This window comes from Oncorhynchus tshawytscha, linkage group LG21 (genome assembly GCF_018296145.1).
Source record: "Oncorhynchus tshawytscha isolate Ot180627B linkage group LG21, Otsh_v2.0, whole genome shotgun sequence".
NCBI classification, from domain to species: domain Eukaryota; kingdom Metazoa; phylum Chordata; class Actinopteri; order Salmoniformes; family Salmonidae; genus Oncorhynchus; species Oncorhynchus tshawytscha.
The window spans coordinates 20,522,160-20,544,500 of record NC_056449.1 but is presented as its reverse complement, the minus strand read 5'-3'; the positions used below and the strand labels follow the sequence as shown (position 1 = coordinate 20,544,500).

The 22,341-nt window shown below is 42.5% G+C and overlaps 1 protein-coding gene across 1 annotated transcript in view; it reads left to right on the top strand.

Moving 5' to 3' along the window:
* Positions 1-22,341, top strand: part of tnmd (tenomodulin) — a 92,242-nt gene that overhangs the window by 62,324 nt on the left and 7,577 nt on the right. Inside the window, exons 4-6 of the mRNA XM_042303206.1 lie at positions 12,519-12,626; positions 18,279-18,441; positions 18,579-18,685. Coding sequence (XP_042159140.1) covers positions 12,519-12,626; positions 18,279-18,441; positions 18,579-18,685 — 378 coding nt within the window. The remainder of the gene's footprint in view (positions 1-12,518; positions 12,627-18,278; positions 18,442-18,578; positions 18,686-22,341) is intronic.

The window sequence follows — 22,341 nt, the reverse complement described above, 5'->3', positions numbered from 1 at the left end:
CTTCTCAACAAAAAATAATGTAGTAATTTCATGAATAATTCGACGCAAACAGTGGTTCATATTTTGTGTAATATTCTATCTGGAACTACAGTAACGCTTTGAATCAATGATATTACACAATCACTAACCTTCAAACAATTTTGAAATACACAAGAATTTAAGAATACATTTCCAATATTGATGTAGAATTTACTTGGGGGCGAGAGAATAGACTAGAGTAGGCCTACCTCAATGCCAGTTTCCCAGAACCTTGAACATGACATCAATACAAAACTTGTGTTCTACAACTGTATTAAATCTAGACTAAGACTAATCTAATGATCCCGTTTCATTTTAACCAAAATACAAGTCTGCCAGTCTACCTGGTTAAATAAAGGTGAAATAAAAAATAGCAATGAAGATGCTATGCTATGTTGTAATAATATGCTTTACATTTTAACATGAAATCATTTATATTTTCATTGAAATACACACTGTTTCTCAGGTACTCCAATATCCAAAAATGACCTTGTTTATTGTTTACGGCCAGCGACATGAATCCTGGATTGTGTCCATTCGGGAATAAACAGAAGAAAATGGACTGAAAGAGGAAGGAACTACTTGGACTTGTCCAATAAGAAACCCTAATTTTGTTTTTCCGTTTTCTGCTGTATTCCCTAATGAACACGACCCAGAGCTAATTATAGACGCAATGATAGTCGCATTGGTTGAAGCTCAGTGTTAAATTCAAATCTCCCTACCCATCATATTTTAGCCAATATGACACCAATCAAATCAACTTGATTGGAGGTACACAACACACAACACACGCCTCTTGTCATGAGCCGTCCATCCGCTACTGAGAAGCACAAACCAAGGCTACTGTATATAGCTAGTTATATGGTGGTATTCAAGCTGAGGTTAATCAATAAATGCAAACAGATATTTTGATTAACTAGGTAGCTAACGTTACCTTGCTTTTACAAAGTCCAGTAGCTAGCTAATGAACAGGCAAATAAAGACAGCTAGACAATGAAATGGGTTTTGTTTTGATTAGCTAGGTAGCTAATGAAAAGTTCAACCAGTCACATGAGCGCTTACATTGGCTAGGTAACTAACCAACCAGCTAGGAAAGCTAGCTAGCTATATTTTGCACTAAGGATTTTCATATAAGGCTGAAGTTATCATATGTAAACTTCTGATCTAGACACGTGTAATCGGAGCACAAACAAATATGCATAAATAAGCTAGCAAAATTCATTGGCTGCTATGAGAGCCAGTTAACGTTAGCTAGCTAGGTAACATTAGCTAAGGTGTATGGCTAGTTCATGTGCCACAATGTATTAAACTTTATTACACAAAACATAGCTGGTTAACGTTGTTTAAAACCACCATTGAACCACTAGTTATGAACCGCATATAGTAAGTGGTTGTACCCCAAACGCATGTAAACAGAACCTCAATTGTGCATGCTAGAATCAAGCTACCAGACTCGACTGACAGCATCGCTGTTTCAAACATGTAGAATGAATTCCAGCTCTCTCTCCTTCTGTCTTGTCATTCTTATAATCTACATTTGTGCTGACTGATCAACACCGTGTCAAGTTACTTTTCAATGTGTTCACAGAAAATCTGAAGTCGCCATGCACAACTGAAAAGTAGTCGGGGGGCTGCAAACATTGCACCAGGGTAAAAAAAAACAACAACATCTGAATCATTGCTTGCACAACATGCTCTGTGCCAGCCTGGTCTCATAGACTAGACATAACATAGTAAATGTAAATATGGAACACTGAAATTAGTATGTTATGTTTGGTATGGTTACCTAATACAGAAAGTTACTTAATAAGGCAAAAACAAGAGTGGTTGGTTGGGGTGAAAGGATGGGCATAAAACATGAATGTCTAGTAACCCAAAGTTTGACTGTTCCAATCTCATCATGGACAACTTTAGCATTTTAGCTAATTACCAGCTTTGCAACTACTAACTACTTTTTAGCTACTTTGCAACTACTTAGCATGATAGCTAACCCTTCCCCTAACCCTAACGTTAACCCTTTAACATAACTCCTAACCTTAACCGTAACCCCTAGCCTATATATCTTTAGCCACCTAGCTAACATTAGCGTAAGCCACCTAGCGAAGGTTATCCACAACAAATTGGAATTCATAACATATCATACATATTTGAAATTCGTGACATATTGTACGAATTGCAATTCGTAACATATCATGTGAAATGGATGATGGACACCCACAACTGAATACATACAATACGAAACGTAACATATCATACTAAATGCAGTGTTTCAGATTCTGTACAGAATAATACAAAATTGTATGAGATCAGGATGCAGCAGCATGCAGTCAAAATAAAACATAATGTTAAGAGATCAAATTGCAGCAGCGTGCACTCAAAGGAAATGGAAATGCTTGCTAACTTGATTAACTACGTGATTAAATGACACACACACTTATGTTAATGTCTTAGGTGGCTCTTAAAAAAGCCTTTGGGTTCATGGAGAGGCAGGCAAGTGGCAGGTGGTGTGTACTACTGCATGCATCTTGCTTGAACGGAGGAGTGACCAGGGAAGCGTATCCACAAAGCGTCTCAAAAAAGGTCCTAGGAATCCTGTTAAAGTTTTAAGACAAAATAAACTCCAGACTCAGAGTATGGCTGCGTTTCAAACTCATAAAAGACACCCTCGTCCACTTACCCTCGCCGTATGCCCTTGGGGGAATCCCCGCGGCGGCATTTGTCGTCGGCCCAAATGATTAGCCAAGCAAGGGAAGTTTGCAACGTAAGCCCCTCAGCCCTTGTTTTTAATGGAGTTCGCGATTGTACAATTGTGTTCACTTCAGGGCCTGAAATGCCACATAATTCAATTTGCGATGATTGTACATCCGCTAAGAAAAGTCAGCCAAAACTTAAAACGTTAATTAAGGCTACACAACATCTGGTGAAATTGGAGGGCCCGCAATTCAAATAAATAATCGTAATATATAACATTTATGAACATACAAGTATCTTATATCGGTTAAAAGCTTAAATCCTTGTTAATCTAACTGCTTTGTCCGATTTACAATAGGCTTTACAGAGAAAGCTTACCATGCGATTGTTTGAGGACGGCGCCCCACATCAACATATTTTTCAACCAGCACAGGCTTCATAAAATCGAGGTTAAATAATTATTAATCACTTACTTTTTGAAAATCTTGCTCTGTTTACAATCCCAAGGGTCCCAGCTACAACATGAATGGTCGTTTTGTTAGTTAAAATACTTCTTTATATCCCAAAAAGTCTGTTTAGTTGGCGCCATCGATTTCAGTAATCCACTCGTTCAACATGTAGACAAAGGAATCCAAAAAGATACCACTAAACTTTGTTAAAACAAGTCAAACTACATTTCCATATAATCCTCAGGTACCCTAAAATGTAAATAAACTATAATATTTCATACGGAAAGAAGTATGTTCAATAGAAAAGTAAAATTAGCCTGTGCGCGTTTACTTCCTCGCGCGCCCACAGACTGATTCCCAACTGTGACTCCCGGTGCCAAAACTCAAAATTCTTCCTAATTTCGGAAGAAACAAGCCTGAAACTTTGAAAAAAGACTGTTGACATCTACTGGAAGCCATAGGAATTGCAATCTGGGAGATGGAATTACATAAGACCCATAGCTTTCCATTGAAAGAGCATGGGATCTAAAAAATAAAATAAAAAATAATTCTGGTTTGTTTTTCTTCAGATTTTCGGGCTACCATATCAATTGTGTTATAGTCTCACATTATTTTTACCGTTTATACAAACTTAAAAGTGTTTTATATCCAATGATACCAATTATATGCATATCCTGGCTTCTGGGCCTGAGTAACAGGCAGTTTACTTTGAGCACGTCAGTCAGGTGAAAATTCTGAATAAAGGACCCGAGCCTGAAGAAGTTGTGTAACGTCAATATGGAGTCAACATACAAGTGTAAGTAAAAACGAATGTAAATAAGTTTCAATTCTGCTACTAATGCACAAACATGTCTCCTAAAAGTAATTATGTTTTTGTTTGGTTAGCTTTTGGAAATAATAAAACATTTTCCTTCTTCAGAAGTAGCTAGGCAAGGGCGGTCCATTTAAAATGAATTCCTTCCTCCCTCGCCCCTTGCCCTGCAAGTGTAAACTCGTCAGACGTCATGAAACATAATCAGAAGTGTCCACTTAATTTGAGGACTGAGGGGAGAGGGTGTGTCTGTTAAGTGTTTGGAATGCAGCCTAGGTTTTAGGATGATGTTAAAAAACTGCCAATAAACGTTGAGCCAGTTGTAAAATCAACTCAGAATAGTTTATCTCAGCTGGTAATCACTACAGTTTGAGGTTACTGCAAAAGAAAAATAGTGATGACACTCATTGACTTGTTGCAAATTACGTGGAATAACCAATCACAATGAGGCATCGCCAGCTGTGCAATTTATAGCACGCTTCAGACAACTACGGTGAATGTGACTGTACATCAAATGTTGTACCCCCGGCATGATCACTTTGCCTACGCTTAATTCTTGCCTAATATGTTGCCATGAATAACCTTTTTTTCGATATTCCGATATTTTGAATAATGTGATAGTAATTTTGCACAGAATAATGCAGTATAATGATTTACATTATCATTATATCCACACCCTGATCACTCCCGTTAAACAACTCTAAATCGCTTTGGCACAGTAGCTATTTGCCGATAATGTTTGAAAAGTCTGTAATTTGCCCACATATACGCATTACCAATTTAGGCATATTTTTAACAATGTGATATTCTGCTTGATATACCATTAAAAAATATGTGATTCATTATTAGCCTAGTGGTTATAAGTATAGGCATATATCATGTGAGAGCTGAGCCATCTCTATGCACTTGTTGATGTCCTCCTCCCACAAGAACATCAACTCCTCCACTGTGTAATGTCAGAGTAGACCACCGTTGTCCCAGTGAACATTCGTATGACTACCTCCAAATCAGCTCGTATCTGACACACCAGGGCTGTCCCATTTGTTCGTCCCAAGTCGTTTCCACCGAGATGAATGACTATACTATATTCACGGTCAAACCTCGCCTTGGCGAGAGAGAATATTTCAGAACCATTCCATTGAGAACAGCTCATCCATATTTCACACTCCTGCAGTCATCTACCCAGCTGCATTGTTTAATCGCATAGTAAATATTTGCTTCAGTCTTTGTTTCCTTGCTCTCACCAATTTGCTTTGAGCAATGATCAGTAGGATTATGAGCTGGGGTCTTATCAATAAATAAACCACTAAAACCCACAACATTGTAAGGGTTCACAAGGAGAGCACGTGTTAAACTGTATTGATAATAATGTTGCATAATCATGTAATGAACACGGTGGGAGACAGCTGGTTTCAAGCGCAGGGCGCAGCATGTGTTTATTGTAAAGGACCACAGGAGGAGGCAGGTAGCTGGGTCCAGGGGCAGGCAGAAGGTCATACACGGAGGGTCCCAAAAGGCAACAGTACAGCCTGGGGAAAGTCTAGTAAAGTCTTCCGGGAGATCAGGCAATAGGCTGATAAGAGGAAATCTTATAGGCTAAAGTACAGACAGAGAGTAGGCAAAAGGCGTTCTTAGTGAGGCAGGCAAAAACTATCAAACACGGGAGGATTAAATTACGGGAAAACAGAGCTCAGAATAGAAGTGTATCATAAAACAAACAATAACCCACAATGATGGGGTGCAAAGAACTGAACTAAATAGTGTGTGATAATGACATACAGGTGTGTGAACAGGTGATCAGAATTCTGGTGATTGGGATCTGGAGAGTGAGTTGCATTCAGGGGGTCTATGTGTTTGAGAGTGTGAGTTGGAAGCAGACGTTACAGTAACCCCCCCCCCCCTCCCACTGGCGGCTTTTGAGGGTCTAAGTAGCTGAGCAGGGGGCCTCTCCCAGGGACATGGAGCTGGGCAGTCAGGATGGTTACGGTGGAAAGCCAGGATCATGGCTGGGTCGAGGATGTCCTGGGCAGGTCATTCTTTGGGTCCGTACCATTCCTAATCCACCAGGTAGTGAATGAGACCACCCAGGCGCTTGGAGTCAAGGAGGGGGTGCGCCAAGGTGCACCACTGGAGGATGGAGAGGGCTGTACCTCACAGGCTTGAGAAGGGACACATGGAAGGATGAGAAGATATGGGAATGGCAGGGAGACGGTAGGTGACAGAATTGATGCGGTGTGTTATTTTGAAGGGACCAATGAACCGGGGACTGAACTTTTGCAGGGGTCACAAAGCCGAATATCCCGGGTAGAGAGCCACACACGTTGCCCAGGGTGGAAGAGTGGAGTAGGTCGGCAACACCAGTCAGCGAACCGTTTCTGAGAGAGGGAAACTTTAAGTGGGTGCCCATGTGGGGTCTCCCAAACCTGCTCATTCTGCCGAAACCACTCATCGACGGCAGGTACAGTTCCGGGCACTGTCTCCCAAGGGAACACGGGGGGTTGGTATCAGAGGAGACACTGGAAAGAAGTGAGATGGAGTGAGGAATGCACCTGGGGGTTCTGTGCGTATTCGGCCCAGGCTAGATCGCGACTTTACTCGGATGGTATCTGGAGGATAGGCTGATGGAGACCCCCAGTCGGTGGAGACGAACTGTGGTCCCCAACCCGAATGTCTTCCGGGATCCCATACAGACAAAACACCTATTGGAACATGCACTCGGCCATTTCCATGGCATTAGGTAGATGCGGAAGGGTGATGAGTCTGCATCTTGGCGAACCATTCCTCTACCACTAAAATAATAGTGAAGCCCGAAGAGTCTGGCAGATTAGTGAAGAAATCCATGGCGATGTGGGACCGTGGTCTGTGTGGTGTAGGAAAGGTTCGAGCTTACCGGTAGGTAGTTGGCAAGGGCCCTTTGCCCATGCACAGACAGGACAGGAAAGAACGTAATCTTGGACATCTGCTGTTACTTATGACCATCAGAACTTGTGTGTCAGTAGCTTTGTGGTCTGGGTGATCCCGGGATGGCCAGAACTCAGAGAGGTATGGCACCACTGCATTAGTTGGGGTCTGATGGACACCGGAACGTAGGTCTTGCTTGCAGGGGTGTCGGGAGGTGCTGGGTCATGTTGTAGGGCCTCTTGGACGGCTGATTGGATATCCCACTGTATGGGTCCTGCGACACAAGACAGTGGCAGGATGGGCTCAGGAGCTGGGTTAGAGAAAGGGGAGTCAAATAGATGGGATAAGGAATCAGCCACATTTTTCTTGCCAGGCAGATAGGTGACAGTGAAGTTGACACGGGTGATTAAGAGTGCCCAGCGAGCATGTCTGGGGTTGAGACTCTTAGCACGTCTTAAGTACTTCAAATTGCGGTGGTCGGTAAGGACAAGGAATGGGTGATGAGTTCCCTCTTAATTAACCAGTGGCGCCACTCTTCGATAGTCAGCTTAATGGCGAGGAGCTCTCGGTTCTTGACATCATAGTTCCTCTCAGCAGGTGACAGTTTCTTGGAAAATAATCCACATGGGTGTAATTTGGGAGGTGGCCCTACCCGCTGAGAGAGAACCGCTCCTACGCCGATCTCGGCTTGCATCAACCTCCAGAAAAAAAGGGAAGGGTAGGATTTGGCTGCCTAAGGATGGGTGCAGAGGTGAAGAGGAGTTTAAAGGTCTCAAATGCAGTAAGGGCAGTGTCGGTCCATTGGATGGTATTGTTTTTTTGACTGGTGAGAGCTGAGAGAAGAGTGGTTGTGCTGCTACAGTTTCGGATGAACCTTGCGGTAGTAGTTGGAAATCCTAGGATACGTTGTAGTTCCTTTACAGTGGTAGGTTTGGGCCAGGTAAGCATGGTCGTGACTTTGCCTTATCCATATTAACCCCTCCTGGTGTCAACACAAAACCTAGGAAGGTTACAGGCGCTCTTCTCAGCCTTGACATACAGATGGTGGTCCTGTAGTCATTGGAGGACCTGTTACACATGCTGTACATGTTCTGCAATGGGAGTGAGGGTAGATCAAGATATCATCAATGAACACGATGCGGAACTGATTGATCATGTGCTGGAAAACTTCATTCATGAAGGACTGGAAGAGTGCGAGAGCATTGGTGAGACCGTAGGTAATAACCAGGTATTCGTAATGACGCCTAGCAGTGATGAACGCCGTCTTCCACTCATCCCCACTTCGTATACTGACCAAGTTGTAAGCACTACGTAGGTCGAGTTTAGAGTAGATGGTAGCCTGTCCAACTTGTTCTAGTACGGACAGAATCAGAGGTAGAGGGAATCAATTATTGATGGTAATGTCGTTGAGAGGTCAGTAATCTATGCAGGGATAGAGACTACCATCCTTTTTTTTACAAAAAAGAAACTGGATGCAGCCGGAGACTTGGATGGACAGATGAATCCATAGCCTCATTCTCTGGAATGGACAAGGGGTAGATCTGACCCTTAGGGGGCGATGACCCAGGAAATAGGTCAATTGCGCAGTCTTCCGGGCAATGAGGGGGCAGAATGGATGCCTTTTTCTCGCTGAAGACACTCTGGAACTGGGCATATACAGGTGGGATGTGTGTTGGAATGGCAACCTCCGATCCTTCTATAGAGGTGGCTCAACAGGGTAGATTGAAGCAGTTCTTAAAACAGGTGGGAAACCGTGACAGCAGTTCCCCTTGCCACCAGGAGAAGGCAGGATCGTAAAGACTTAGCCAGGGGTGACCGAGGATTAGGGGTTCTTTAGGCAAAGACAACACCATTAACTGAATGACCTCAGAGTGAAGGAGGCCAATCTGAAGGGTGATACTTTTGTTAATGCGAGTCACATGACCAGTTCCGAGAGGTTGTCCATCCAGTGCATTAATCCTAAGGGGAGGCTTAACAGGGATTTATTAGTTTGACTCTTAACTGTTGTGCCAATTGTTCGTAAATGAATGACCTGCTGCCCCCGAGTCCACTAGTCCCTCAACAAACTGAATGACCCCATCAGCAGAAAGAAGAGCCGGGATACCGAACTGCCTTTTGGTAATATTCAAAAACATAGAGGTGCTTACCCGGGCAGGAGTGGAGGGGTTGTGGTCACCCCTTCGTGGGGGGCAAAACGGACAGCTATTGAGTAGGTGGTTACTCTCCACAATAGAGGCACAGGTTTTCACGTAACCTCTGATGTCTCTCGGCAGGCGTGAGAGGAGCACGGCCGAGTTGCATGGGCCTGGAAGACTCACAGGCCATGGTCGACTGTATAGGTCTGCGGTCCACCAGTAGGTTGCCAATGGATATGGACATCCAGATGTATTGGTTGAGGTCCATTAAATATCCTCTGCAGGCCAGTTCGGTCTGTAACTCCCAATTAAGACCCCTCCGGTAGACTGTAAGGAGAGCTGGTTCACTCCATCCACTGCCAGCAGCCATGGTGCAGAACTCCAGGGCATACTCAGTGTTGGAGTGACGGCCCTGTCATAGCTCACATAACAGGTCCCCGGTGTGACGACCTGAAACTGACTGGTCAAACACCTGATTCAGAGGACAGATCAGCATTTTGAGCGGCCCACAGGGCTGTGACCCAATCCAGAGCTTTGCCTGTGAGTAGGGAGATGACGAAGTCCACCCTGTCTTTGTCAGAGGTGAAGTCAGTGGGCTGATGGTCTATGTACAGGTTACATTACATGAGAAATCCTTGACATTTCCCTGGGGAGCCATTGTATTTATTAGGCATGGATATGGGGCAAGATGAACGAGAGGAGGCTGTGGCAACTGATATCGGTGAAGCAGGAATGGACTGGCGAAGGAGGTTTGCAGAGTTCATCAATTAGTTTCTCCTGTCGGGCTAGACGTAGCTGCAGCTCCACTGAATCTGTCGTTTTTGGTGAGGTATTCTATAATGAACGTGATGGGAGACAGAGAGCTGGTTTCAAGCGCAGGGAGTAGCAGGTGTTTATTGTAACTGACCACAGGAGGAGGTTCTGAACTTATGTCAATATTACACGTAAGCTAACAGTTACAGAAATCAGGAATGCAGACAGGCTCTATCTATCTGAGATACTGTCCCACATACCACCACCTGTTGTTATGTTGAGCACCTACTGACCAAAAAAAGGATGTTATTATGATATTTGTTCCCCAATGACATGTATTGCTAAAATAAAGGTTTAAGGAAATACAGGTATGCACCACATTACTACAAAAACCAGCTCAATCAAGCCTGATGGTATTGTAAGTATAAAAGCAAAGCTTACTTTCATTTAATCAAAAAAATAATGAAAGGTAGCATAATGGTAATGTCTTACTGTGGTGTGTGACGAATCTAATAGTTTACCTTGTATACAGTACAAATCATATTATTGTGGAAGCACCTTCTCTAAGAGTATGAATTAGACTGTTTGAGAAGGTTTGAATCATAAACCTTCCTACACAAAGTTTGAAGTACAATACCAACACTGAAGTAAGTGTTAGAGCATGTGTGGAATAGGCACTGTGGTGCTCATGTGAATTTCTTGCCTTCAGACCATGCCTATTCTCACTTAAAACATATTTTTTTGTTTTTTATATTTAATGGCATGGGTTTAGGTTCAGCTTTCAGAAGAGCTGAGGGGAGAGTTTGAGTTTAATCATTTTTACAATTATTTAAATAAAAGTAGAATGAGCATCCTGAGCTTCCATGTTTGTTTCCTCAACACGTCACCTGACACTCAACAGACGCAGGAAGACACGGGAATATAGAGCCCAAGTGACAATGTATTTGTGTGTATTAAGGATCCCCACTAGTCCAGCAACATTAAGGCAGTTATATCCTATTTAAAATATCACATGGTATTACATTTCATAACCCTTTTCACAACACGTTAAGTGTGTTTCCTCAGGCCACTACTCTACTACCACATATCAACAATACAAAATCCATGTGTACGTGTGTGTGTAGAGTGTGTGTCTTATCATGTGTATGATTGATGATTGATTGATCGGTACAGCATCCCCTAACCTTTCTATGCAATGGCGATGCAACAGGCCCTCCAATCAAATCATTGTTCAGTTGGAAAGCTCAAAGCTGTTGGTGTTTGTGTAGCATGTTTAATTGGGGAGAATAGCGAGACGGTATTTTGACGTGGTTTTATAAGCCCGCATCTTTTTCCCATTTCTTATCCCCGTAATGATGTGTCTTTTCTTCATTTTCTGGTTGACCAATCCCGGTAATCATTGCATCTCATCACGAGAATGTCCTTTCCCTCTCTCTGTAGCGGCACTCGCCATTACAGTAGATTAAACAGGCTCATCACAATAAAGTCAGGCATAAACATTATGCTTTTGTCTCGCCGGCTATTATTGCCTTGTTTTTCCCCCTCGCAGATGAAACTATACACAAGGGGATTATGACAGGGGGATTATGACAGGATTATGACGAGGGGATTATGACGAGGAGATTATAACAGGTGTTGCTTCATATCGTGTAGTCATGTGTGGCGTCTAGAGACAAGTGGAGAAAAGTGTCTGTATTACTGCGATAACACTGATTTAAAGAAGATGTCAGAAATGCATCAGAGCTCTGTGCCATTTAGATGCAATTCAATTCTGATTGAATCAAGTCCATTTTCATGCTACCACTTATCATGATACAATGTGAAGGCAGGCGTTGCCGGGAAAGATCCAGCAGTCTATTGTCATATGCTGATGACTCTATGTTATTCTATGGTAGCCCTAGAGACAGCAGACAATCTGATATATGGTAGCCCTAGAGACGGCAGAAAATCTGATATATGGTAGCCCTAGAGACGCCAGACAATCTGATATATGGTAGCCCTAGAGACGGCAGACAATCTGATATGCTTTCCTGGGGTTTCAGACTTATACCGGCAGAACTACTTTGTCGAACAGAGAATGGCACACAGAAAGACAATTAACAGATATGTCTGCTTTGTTGAAATAGGCTTTCTCTGGTCGTCAAATTGAAAAGACCCTGAATTCCACACAGTGGAGGATCGTCAATGGCGCTGAAGGGAGTGGCTCTTCACTTGGCTGAACAGATTAAGAGAGTGACAGGGACCTATGACTGACTAATTCAGCCGGGGCAGCCTCCGTAGAGACACCTGATGCATTCCAAATCACACCCTATTCGCTATATAGTGCATTACTATAGGCCCTGGTCAAAGGTAGTGCACTGTACAGAATAAGGAATAGGGTGGGATTTGGGGTGCAACTGCTGCTTTGCCCTCTGACATGTCGCTTGACTCTCCTGCTGGAGAAATCCCTCTATGAAGTATTGTTTAGTTAGGAAGAACCCCTCGTTCTTTACTCACAGTCTCTTCTAAAAGGTTTGTGTTGTAGGTGCCGAGCTGTCTTTGAACTGTGATTTACTAGAAAATTAATGAAGATAAAGAGGATGGAAAGCACCTTTGCACACTCATTAGATTCTAACTTCTCTTAGTTGTTAAGAGCTTAGATTTTTCTTCAAGAGACCATAGAAACGAGTTGAAAAATGATATCGCCCTGGCGCTTAGCTGTTCCACATCACAGATGAAATAATGATAATTATTATTCCTTCTCTCTTTTTTCCCTCAAAGGGAATCACAGGGATCTGGTTCGCCAAACACCAGCGGTGTTACATCAAGACCCAGACCACAGAGCTTCCCAAAGTGACAGAGGTGGTGACAGTGGACACAGAGCTACTGGTATAGAATGACTATCTGCATCTCTCTGACTCACTCAGTGTGTGTGTGTGTGTGTGTGTGTGTGTGTGTGTGTGTGTGTGTGTGTGTGTGTGTGTGTGTGTGTGTGTGTGTGTGTGTGTGTGTGTGTGTGTGTGTGTGTGTGTGTGTGTGTGTGTGTGTGTGTGTGTGTGTGTGTGTGTGTGCGTGCTACCACAGGAAACGATCATGCATTTTGCAAGGGTAGTAGGAATAAACAGAGAAGAGTAGTCAGAGAGCAGAGCACAAACACTCACCCTGACCATCCAATCTTCTCTGCCCTCCACCACTGAAAAAGAAACTCCAGTCTCCAGTGCTCATGAAACAGTCTGAAAGCTGCCCACATATCAAATGGTGTTTGCTGCCAATCTTGAACTAATATAAATATTTAATTGTACTCTTGAAAGGCTTGACCCAAATAGCCTAAAGGGGGAAGTGTGAGAGAGAAAGAGGGGTCTGAGGAAGAGATATAGCATTCATCTCACTTCTCCCGGCCCAATAGCCTTATTTGAAGTTTGGCGAGAATGATGGGCGAAATTCTATCAATCAAAATATCTCATTTCTTGGTGCCACAGTACAATTCACAGTGCAAAAAAGTGTTTGTTTTTTTAAAGAATCCCTTACTTAATATATTCAGCCTCTACCATTCTCCACGCTCAATAGTTTCAGCCTCTTTACCATTCTCCACTCTTAATATTTTTTGCCTCTACCATTCTCCACGCTCAATATTTTCAGCCTCTATACCATTCTCCACTCTTAATATTTTTTGCCTCTACCATTCTCCACTCTTAATATTTTTTGCCTTTACCATTCTAGACTCTCAATATTTTCAACCACTAGCCTTCTCCACTCTCAATACTTTCCACCTCTACCATCCTCCACTTTCATTTCCATTTTACACATGGCTCCAACGGATCTGGGAAATATCATAACGCTCTTCCCTGGTGCATCATTTAAAAAATACACTATATTATGTTGGTACATTGTCATGCCAAGTAAGTCACAGATATCCCTTTCTGACTTTAAGAACACAAGCTGTTTAGACAAAGAACCAGACTGCATCCCCTTCTCCCTCATCTTTATAATGTCTGGCCCATGTTTCCAGATACTAATTGCCCAGCCTGCACCATATGTTCCTGCCATTTTGCAGCGGGTGGAAAAAGTGGCCAATTGTTATACTTGAGTAAAAGTAAAGATACCTTAATAGAAAATTACTCAAGTAAAAGTGAAAGCCATCCACTAAATACTACTTGAGTAAAAGTCTAAAAGCATTTGGTTTTAAATAAATATAAAGTAAAACCATAAATCATTTAAAATTCCCTATATTAAGCAAACTAGACGGCACAATTGTCTTGTTTTTATTTTATTTGCAGATAGCCAGGGGCACACTCCAACACTCAGACATAATTGACAAAAGAAGAATGTGTGTTTAGTGAGTCTGCCAGATCTGAGTCAGTACGGATGAACAGGGATGTTCTCTTGATACAGTAAGTGTGTGTATTGGACCATTTTCCTGTATTGGACCATTTTCAAAATGTAACGAATACTTTTGGGTGTCAGGGAAAATGTATGGAGTAAAAAGTATATTATTTTCTTTAGGAATGTATAGAAGTAAAAGTTGTCAAAATTATAGATATTAAAGTCAAGTACAGATACCCCCAAATACGACTTAAGTAGTACTTTCAAGTATTTTTACTTACGTACCACTGCCATTTTGGTCTTATTTTGCCCACTGTCAAACCTAATTAGACTTCTCTGTTAAACCTTAATTCACAGCTGTGGAATCAATCAGATAGGTGCCTTGTCTTTGGTGAGGAGGAGGCAGGGGAGAAAATTGGAGGAGGTGCTCCAGAGGACAGGGAAAGACACAAGGCTGCATTGATGCACAAGCACACATGTGCATGTACAAAATGTTAGCTCATAATCACACTGGATTAGTGAAAACCAAGTCCCATAATATGCACACTGGTCCATAGCCTTTTAACTGAGGAATGTCAAGTTATGACACCCTAAAGTACAATGTGCTGGGCAGTGTATCTGTTAATTAAAAAAAACATGTATTCATGTATTTGTTAACTATCAATGCATTGTAATTATTAAGTTATTATAAATGTTGTCAATGTATCTATTGATCCTTTACTCATGTTTGTTTATTTTTTTTATTTTTTTTATCATCTGTTTCTTCTTTTCCATAAGATAATATACTCATGTTAACTACTACATTAGCTCATTGTAAAGTATTACCGGTATTGTATAACACACAGTGGTACTGAACTACATTATTGGGATAGCATATCAAGGACTTGAAGACTTCTCTGACCTTTGACCTCTTGTAGACTTCCTCTACATTAGAAAGTAGAATTGTGATCTACTGTCCATCAGAATCCACCCACCCGTGGCCTGGGAGGCCTCTGTCTCACAGACAAGTCTCCCTTAAGGTTCTGACTGTGGTACTACCTTGTGAACCACAGAGGGGTCGAAGAGAAAACAGTAATGGTTTTGCTGCTGCTCCAAGCCTGCGGGCTATATGAACGTGGCCTCAGCGCGGGGTGTCTGGAGCCTCAGATTCTCAGAGGCCAGGTGAAAACAATGCAGCTGGTGGAGAAACTGCGAGCAGCTGATAAGGAAATAAAGCACTCGGGGAGTAGAACCAGGTGACAAACATGAATTGTTTGCCACCAGTATTTTCTGCCATTTTCAATGTGTTCCTCATATGAAATGATGGGAGGCTGTAATCCCTGAGCCTCCCTCCAGTTTCCTCCAATGTTGAAGCGATGGAATTTCTGTTGTCCTCCTTCTTCAGACAGTAGAACAGTGTCATTGGATCCCTTCTTGCTCTTCGGGGGAACCACTTAATATGTACGGCCACAACCAGCCTAGCTGGCAAGCCAGAACCTCCCACTCAGATAAAAACCACAAACAAATGCCATACCATGCATGCAAAACAACACATTCTTGGAATGATATGTACTGTAGGTAAATGTCATATTACTAAAACAAAAAGCTGTATGTCATTTTGAACATACAAATAATGAACATTATGAAAAGTGTGCAATGTCTGTTCAGTATGGGAGACAGCCAGATGGGAAGTAATGTCATATACATATAGTCTTATGATATCATGAGAAAATGTTCATTGATCTATGACAAACACAAGTGACCTAAGTATGTGTCACAAAACAAATGTTGCACCTTTAGGACATTATAGCAAGACAGGGCAAGTATATGTTCTTTACCGTATGACACTGATTGTGTGTGGAATGTACTTACATAGGCTCAAAGTTACAATATACAAATACATTATATTAGTCTGACACCCAATACACAATGTCTTTACTTTGTCCAATATTATATAGATACAAAACAGCTTAAATTGGGACATAACTGCATGATATAAAAATGTAGCTCTAAAATCATAATCACGTTGACTTTGTAGTGGTCAAATAGCCTTTTTCAATCCCTATTCCACACTAGCCATGATCAATTTAGCCTTCCGGATTGTGGTTATCTTCCTTATTGGTCTTGTTTCTCAACTGGTCAGTCTGTGTCCTGACCTCCACTTACTCATTTCAGGGAGGTTTGCTTAGTTGCTCGGCTTCAGTGGTTCTGAGGTCCAATTAGGCAGGTCTGTTTGTGTTTCCTGGCCTTCATTTTAATGTCTGTAGTTCAGGGGGAGTGAGCCCCCTAGTCCTCCTTTGAGTCATCATTAGCTTAGCCCGATATGGACCAGGCTAAACATTTGCTGAAAAGAGTGAGAGCAAACTGTGTCAAAGGCTTGGTGGCTTGGCAGCTTAGGTAAGCACTGACACAGGCAGCTAGCGCTTGAGTAGCCACGCTGCTACGCATTCTTTCATCTGGCCAGAACGAGGTGCGAGTTTGTCTCCACAGGGTTACTGGCATCATGTCACTTCACAACAAACAGTTAGAGAGCGAGACAGCAGCACGGGTAGTAAATTCAAATAAAGCAAGAATCGGCAAGGTGTGAGGAAGAAAGGGAGGGAGAGTCGAGAGTGCACAACCTAATATAAATGATACCAGCGGTTCCAACCATAGCCCGGGGATCCTTCATCAAGCTCAACTAATGTGCAATTAAGCTTCAAACCGGGAGAGAATCACCTTGTAAAAACATTTGTCAAGTAAACTGTTTTGCTGTTCTCTCCAGCCGCTAATTAACGAGGCACTGGGAAGAGGGGTTTGTTTGCCGACGTATTTACATATACATAAAGAAACAAATATCAGGCATCGCCACAAGCCCCTTTCATACATCTCTATTAGATAGCAGTGACATGCATTCCCTATCATTAAGCAATAATAGTTTACTTTACAGCTCATGAACTACAGTATGAACAAATGAAGCACGTCGCTGAACTGAATGCAGTAGGAGGGGATGGGGGAGGACACTATGCTTATTATTGTGGCTGCTGTATTTTAATGATATTGCGGCCTTTCACCGCACAATAAAGTATAAAGCACTAGAAAGTCATTTCAAAGTCAAATTTATGCCGTCGTTGGATTATCGTCGGGCAGAAAGGGCTGCCTGGAGGCCTGATAGGAAGAAACAGAGAATGAGCAGGAGGCTAGGAGGCAGGAAGTGGCGGTGCTCCCAGTGGACAATAAAGGGTGATGAATAAAAGGACATGGCCAGGGCTTGTGTGCTGTGGCTCTGGGGAGAGAAGGCTGAGAATGCAGAGGGTACAGAACTGTGTGTGTGTGTGTGTGTGTGTGTGTGTGTGTGTGTGTGTGTGTGTGTGTGTGTGTGTGTGTGTGTGTGTGTGTGTGTGTGTGTGTGTGTGTGTGTGTGTGTGTGTGTGTGTGTGTTCTTGGGCTCTGACAGGTGTGTGTGGAGGAATGTGTGTGTGCGTGCGTGCGGGCCATGTCAGGCTGGGTGTGTTTGATACTCACTGCATATATGTGTGTGTGTGTACTTGTTTTCCTACCTTATCAGGACTCCAATGTCCTAACAATTCACCCGAATGTCCTGACAAGGTAGGAAAACAATAACTTTTTTGAAAAGGCAGGACTTTCTTCATGTCCTGAATTTGTTCAAATGGTATTTTAAGCTTAAGGTTTGATTTTAATTTTACATTTATTTAACTAGGCAAGTCAGTTAAGAACAACATCTTATTTACAATGACAGCCTACCAAGGCCAAACCCAGGCTGGGCCAATTGTGCGCCGACCTATGGGACTCCCAATCACAGCCGGATGTGATACAGCCTGGATTCAAACCAGGGACTGTAGTGACGCCTCTAGCACTGAGATGCAGTGCCTTAGACTGCTGCGCCACAGGGTTATGGTTAAAGGGATACCAGTTTGAAGGAAGTTAGAGTTAGTTTCGTGAGCCAATGGATGCAAGCAGATACCCACAGACTTCCAGTCATTGCGCTAACGCTAGTTAGGAATTGCGCAAGCGCTAGTTATCAACTTCCTTCCTTATCACTAAGGTTAGGGTTAAGGTTAGAGTTAGGGTTCGGGTTTTTGGGGTTCGGGTTAAGGTTAGGGTTAGGTTAAGGGTTAGGGGTCATGGAAAATATGATTTTTAATGGTCAAACATTTTTACTCCCCAAAGATTTCACGAAAATGAAGATGTTTGTGCATGTGTGCGTGTGTGCGTGCGTGTGTTTGCTTTCCCTGACAGGTGGTTGAGACAGAGGGCATAGACATGCAGGTGATGGAGGACTCCCAGGTGTGGGTGCCTGCCGAGGAGCCCATCGCTAATCCAGCCTTCCTCCTCAACTCCAAGATCTGGGAGATATGCCAGGAGCTGCCCATCCACTGGATCCATCCCTCCCCCATGAGAGGTACAGGGCACCGGGGCCTCTCCACCCCTCTCCACCCCCTCCTTCACATCACCTCAAACAGGAAAAACAGACGTTTCTGCTGTGATCCAGTAAAGTACATCAACAGCTGTTCTCTGTACTTCCTCCTTTTGGTGCAGATGCTGAGTTCCACGAGGTGGAGGATGAGGAGGACATACCTGATGCTGAGGTCAGGGGTAACCGCGTCGCTCGTGACGTCCTGGACCAGGTTCCTGTCAACGACTACGTATGTACTGTACTGGGGCTGCATCTGAAATGGCATCCTATTCCCTATATAGTGCACTAGGGCCAAAGTCTTGCAGTACATAGGGCCTACCCAGCAACCCGGGAACATTTCCAGAACATTAGCTAAGATTCCCATTAAATTAGTGTTTTATTTAAAAAAATAAAAATAAATGGAAGATCCTTGGAATGTTCTCCTAACATTCATTTAAATGTTGTGCTTAACATCTGTAACAACCATTACAGAACCTTCCCCAAAGTTCTCATTAAGTTCCCAGGTAATGTAATAACACAATGTACCAGTAACGTTTTCCCAGCAAACCAAAATTGGTTCTGTGAAAGTTCCCAAAACATTTGTTAGGTCGCGGCAATTATTTTCATAACACAAAAACTTTCCATTCTTAATGGAATGGAATGATTTGATGATATTGATATTTTTTATTTTTTTTATTTCACCTTTATTTAACCAGGTAGGCAAGTTGAGAACAAGTTCTCTTTTACAATTGCGACCTGGCCAAGATAAAGCAAAGCAGTTCGACACATACAATGACACAGAGTTACACATGGAGTAAAACAAACATACAGTCAATAATACAGTAGAAACAAGTCTATATACGATGTGAGCAAATGAGGTGAGAAGGGAGGTAAAGGCAAAAAAAAGGCCATGGTGGCAAAGTAAATACAATATAGCAAGTAAAACACTGGAGTGGTAGATTTGCGGTGGAAGAATGTGCAAGGTAGAGATAAAAATAATGGGGTGCAAAGGAGCAAAATAAATAAATCAATAAAATAAAATAAATACAGTAGGGAAAGAGGTAGTTGTTTGGGCTAAATTATAGGTGGGCTATGTACAGGTGCAGTAATCTGTGAGCTGCTCTGACCGCTGGTGCTTAAAGCTAGTGAGGGAGATAAGTGTTTCCAGTTTCAGAGATTTTTGTAGTTCGTTCCAGTCATTGGCAGCAGAGAACTGGAAGGAGAGGCGGCCAAAGAAAAAATTGGTTTTGGGGGTGACCAGAGAGATATACCTGCTGGAGCGCGTGCTACAGGCGGGTGATGCTATGGTGACCAGCGAGCTGAGATAAGGGGGGACTTTACCTAGCAGGGTCTTGTAGATGACATGGAGCCAGTGGGTTTGGCGACGAGTATGAAGCGAGGGCCAGCCAACGAGTGCGTACAGGTCGCAATGGTGGGTAGCATATGGGGGATGGCACTGTGATAGACTGCATCCAATTTGTTGAGTAGGGTATTGGAGGATATTTTGTAAATGACATCGCCGAAGTCGAGGATTGGTAGGATGGTCAGTTTTACAAGGGTATGTTTGGCAGCATGAGTGAAGGATGCTTTGTTGCGAAATAGGAAGCCAATTCTAGATTTAACTTTGGATTGTAGATGTTTGATGTGGGTCTGGAAGGAGAGTTTACAGTCTAACCAGACACCTAGATATTTGTAGTTGTCCACGTATTCTAAGTCAGAGCCGTCCAGAGTAGTGATGTTGGACAGGCGGGCAGGTGCAGGCAGCGATCGGTTGAAGAGCATGCATTTAGTTTTACTTGTATTTAAGAGCAATTGGAGGCCACGGAAGGAGAGTTGTATGGCATTAAAGCTTGCCTGGAGGGTTGTTAACACAGTGTCCAAAGAAGGGCCAGAAGTATACAGAATGGTATCGTCTGCGTAGAGGTGGATCAGAGACTCACCAGCAGCAAGAGCAACATCATTGATGTATACAGAGAAGAGAGTCGGTCCAAGAATTGAACCCTGTGGCACCCCCATAGAGACTGCCAGAGGGCCGGACAACAGACCCTCTGATTTGACACACTGAACTCTATCAGAGAAGTAGTTGGTGAACCAGGCGAGGCAATCACTTGAGAAACCAAGGCTGTCGAGTCTGCCGATGAGGATGTGGTGATTGACAGTCGAAAGCCTTGGCCAGATCAATGAATACGGCTGCACAGTAATGTTTCTTATGATGACGATGTTCGCCCATTATTCTTTTAAAAAATTATTCAAGCTCAGATAAGTTCATTGTTGATCTTTGCTAGATAGACATTTTCAAGTCTTGCCCTAGATTTTCAAGCCGATTTACGTCAAAACTGTAACTAGGCTACTCAAGAACATTCAATGGCGTCTTGGAAAGCAACTCCAGTGTGGATTTGGCCTTGTGTTTTAGGTTATTAGCCTGCTGAAAGGTGAATTTGTCTCCAAGTGTATGTTGGAGTAACTACAATGCTGTTGACCCATACTCAGTTTTCTCCTATCACAACCATTAAATTCTGTAACTGTTTGAAAATCTCCATTGGCCTCATGGTGGAATCCTGAGCAGTTTCCTTCCTCACCGGAAACTGAGTTAGGAAGGACGCCTGTATCTTTGTAGTGACTGGGTGTATTGATACTAGAGGTCGACCGATTATGATTTTTCAAAGCCGATACCGATACCGATTATTGGAGGACCCGAAAAAAAGCTGATACAGATTAATCAACTGATTTATTTATTTGTAATAATGACAATTAACAACAATACTGAATGAACACATATTTTAACTTAATATAATACATCAATAAAATCAATTTAGCCTCAAATAAATAATGAAACGTGTTCAATTTGGTTTAAATAATGCAAAAACAAAGTGTTGGAGAAGAAAGTAAAAGTACAATATGTGCCATGTAAGAAAGCTAACGTTTAAGTTCCTTGCTCAGAACATGAGAACATATGAAAGCTGGTGGTTCCTTTTAACATGAGTCTTCAATATTCCCAGGTAAGAAGTTTTAGGTTGTAGGTATTATTAGAATTATAGGACTATTTCTCTCTATACCATTGGATGTTCTTATAGGCACTTTAGTATTGCCAGTGTAACAGTATAGCTTCGGTCCCTCTCCTCGCCCATACCTGGGTTCGAACCCGGAACCTCGAAGCATCGTTAGCCATCGCTTCACAAAAGCCGTGGCCCTTGCAGCACAAGGGGAACAACTACTTCAAGGTCTCAGAGCGAGTGACGTCACCGATTGAAACGCTATTAGCGCGCACCCTGTTAACTAGCCAGCCATTTCACATTGGTTACACCAGCCTAATCTCAGGAGTTGATAGGCTTGAAGTCATAAACAGCTCAATGCTTGAAGCACAGCAAAGAGCTGCTGGTAAATGCACAAAAGTGCTGTTTGAATGAATGCTTACGAGCCTGCTGCTGCCTACCACCGCTCAGTCAGACTGCTCTATCAAATATCAAATCATAGACTTAATTATAACATAATAACACACAGAAATACGAGCCTTAGGTCATTAATATGGTAAAAATCTGGAAACTATCATTTCAAAAACAAAATGATTATTCTTTCAGTGAAATACGGAACCGTTCCGTATTTTATCTAACGGTTGGCATCCCTAAGTCTAAATATTGCTGTTACATTGTACAACCTTCAATGTTATGTCATAATTATGTACAATTCTGTCGAATTAATTACGGCCTTTGTTAGGAATAAATAGTCTTCACACAGTTCGCAACGAGCCAGGCGGCTCAAACTGCTGCATATACCCTGACTGCTTGCACGGAATGCAAGAGAAGTGACACAATTTCCCTAATTGAAAGAAATTCATGTTAGCTGGCAATATTAACTAAATATGTAGGTTTAAAAATTTATTCTTGTGTAGGATTTTAAACAAAGGCA